We start from the raw sequence: 1,352 nt of genomic DNA on the forward strand, positions 1-1,352 counted from the left end.
ACACTGGTTTACGGGAGCCTTATTTTCAAAGCTTCTGCGACAATATCTGGTCTGTCAAAGATCATGCAAGCAGTTTTCATGTAATCAACACAGCATGCATGACTTGACTCACATCTCGCCAAGTCATGCCTGCATCATACCCTCAGGGTACGCCAGGGGCATTTGTGTCGACCACGAAAACTGCCTGCCGCGGCCGTGACAGACTTCAAGACTTCGGCCATGGTAGAGACAGCTGTGACTTCTAGACTTTGGGAACAGAGAGACCGCCATGATAAGGGCAAATATGGCATGACCTCAGGGCATGGCAAACGCAGGTGTCATGACCCAGGGACGGTGATTGCGACGGCGGTCACGGCCCTTGAACGCTCCCTGGGCGTCCGTTTCGTGGTCCCGAGCGGTGGCCTCAGCCGTGCGTCGCCATTGCCGTTGGGCGGCGGCGGCGGAGCAGCGAGTTTAGCTGGAAAGACATGGTCACAGGATCCGGACCCTCGGTTTCCAGAGCGGCCACGAGCGCGGGCCTTCCAGGAGCGAGGGGCCAAGGCTAGGACCCTCGTCGCCGCCGCAGCCCAGTCCGGAGAACCGCTGAACCGCCGGGCCGTCGCGGACCCGGCAGCTCCTGCGCGGCGGTTCGGCGCAGAGAGATGGTCGGCAAGGCTCGCGACGCCGTGGACGGCCGGCTGAGGAAGCGAGTGAAATCTTCGCGAAATTTCATGCGAATTCGTGGAAGTGAGCTGATCCCTGGCGTGCTTCCATGATCAATTGCTGGAAGGAAGGGCGTCACGGGACTGCCGGTGGTTTCCAGGTGCTGGCAATGGCAGGATGGCGGCGTGTCTGGTTGGCGAGACAGGACGGTGGCGGTGGAGGGCCAGGGCGTGGTGGGACGGTCCAGCTGACGGCGCCGCGACCCGTGCGTGCGTACAGGCGCGCACCTGAGGCCTAGTCCCCTCACTGAGGGGACGCGTGCGGGTGAGCCACCTGCGGCTTGACCTCCAGGAGATCCAACGCGGAAGAGAGAGGCACTGGCGGCTGGTGTGGCGGCTGCGGCGGTGGGGGCACATGCAGGGGCGACGCCTGGTGCTGCGGTAGGTGCTGCGGGCGTGGCGGGGGATGCGCCTTGGGTTCCAGCAGCTCGACGGTGGGCAGGGGCACGGGGCCACTCTCCCGCTCGCGGTGGTACCGGGAGATGTGCGACAGGAGGGAGTTGCGTGAAGAGTACTCCTTGGCGCAGTGCGGACACGTGAGGCGCTGCGGCCCCGAATGCCGGTCCTCCATGTGGGTCCTCAGGATGTACTTGTTGGAGCACACGCGGCCGCACACCGGGCAGCTGACCGGCGCCCGGCACGGAAACCTCT

General features: G+C 64.3%; 1 protein-coding gene across 1 annotated transcript; it reads right to left on the reverse strand.

Annotated features, from left to right (window-relative positions):
• Window positions 1-6: 6 nt before the first annotated feature.
• LOC119594012 (zinc finger protein 579-like) lies at window positions 7-1,352 on the reverse strand (the record flags this gene model as incomplete). Its single annotated transcript, XM_037943039.1, is given in 1 exon segment — window positions 7-1,352. A coding segment is annotated over 1 exon segment (407 nt), but the record flags the coding sequence as incomplete, so codon positions are not given.

The sequence above is a fragment of the Penaeus monodon genome, chromosome 33 (genome assembly GCF_015228065.2).
Source record: "Penaeus monodon isolate SGIC_2016 chromosome 33, NSTDA_Pmon_1, whole genome shotgun sequence".
NCBI lineage: Eukaryota > Metazoa > Arthropoda > Malacostraca > Decapoda > Penaeidae > Penaeus > Penaeus monodon.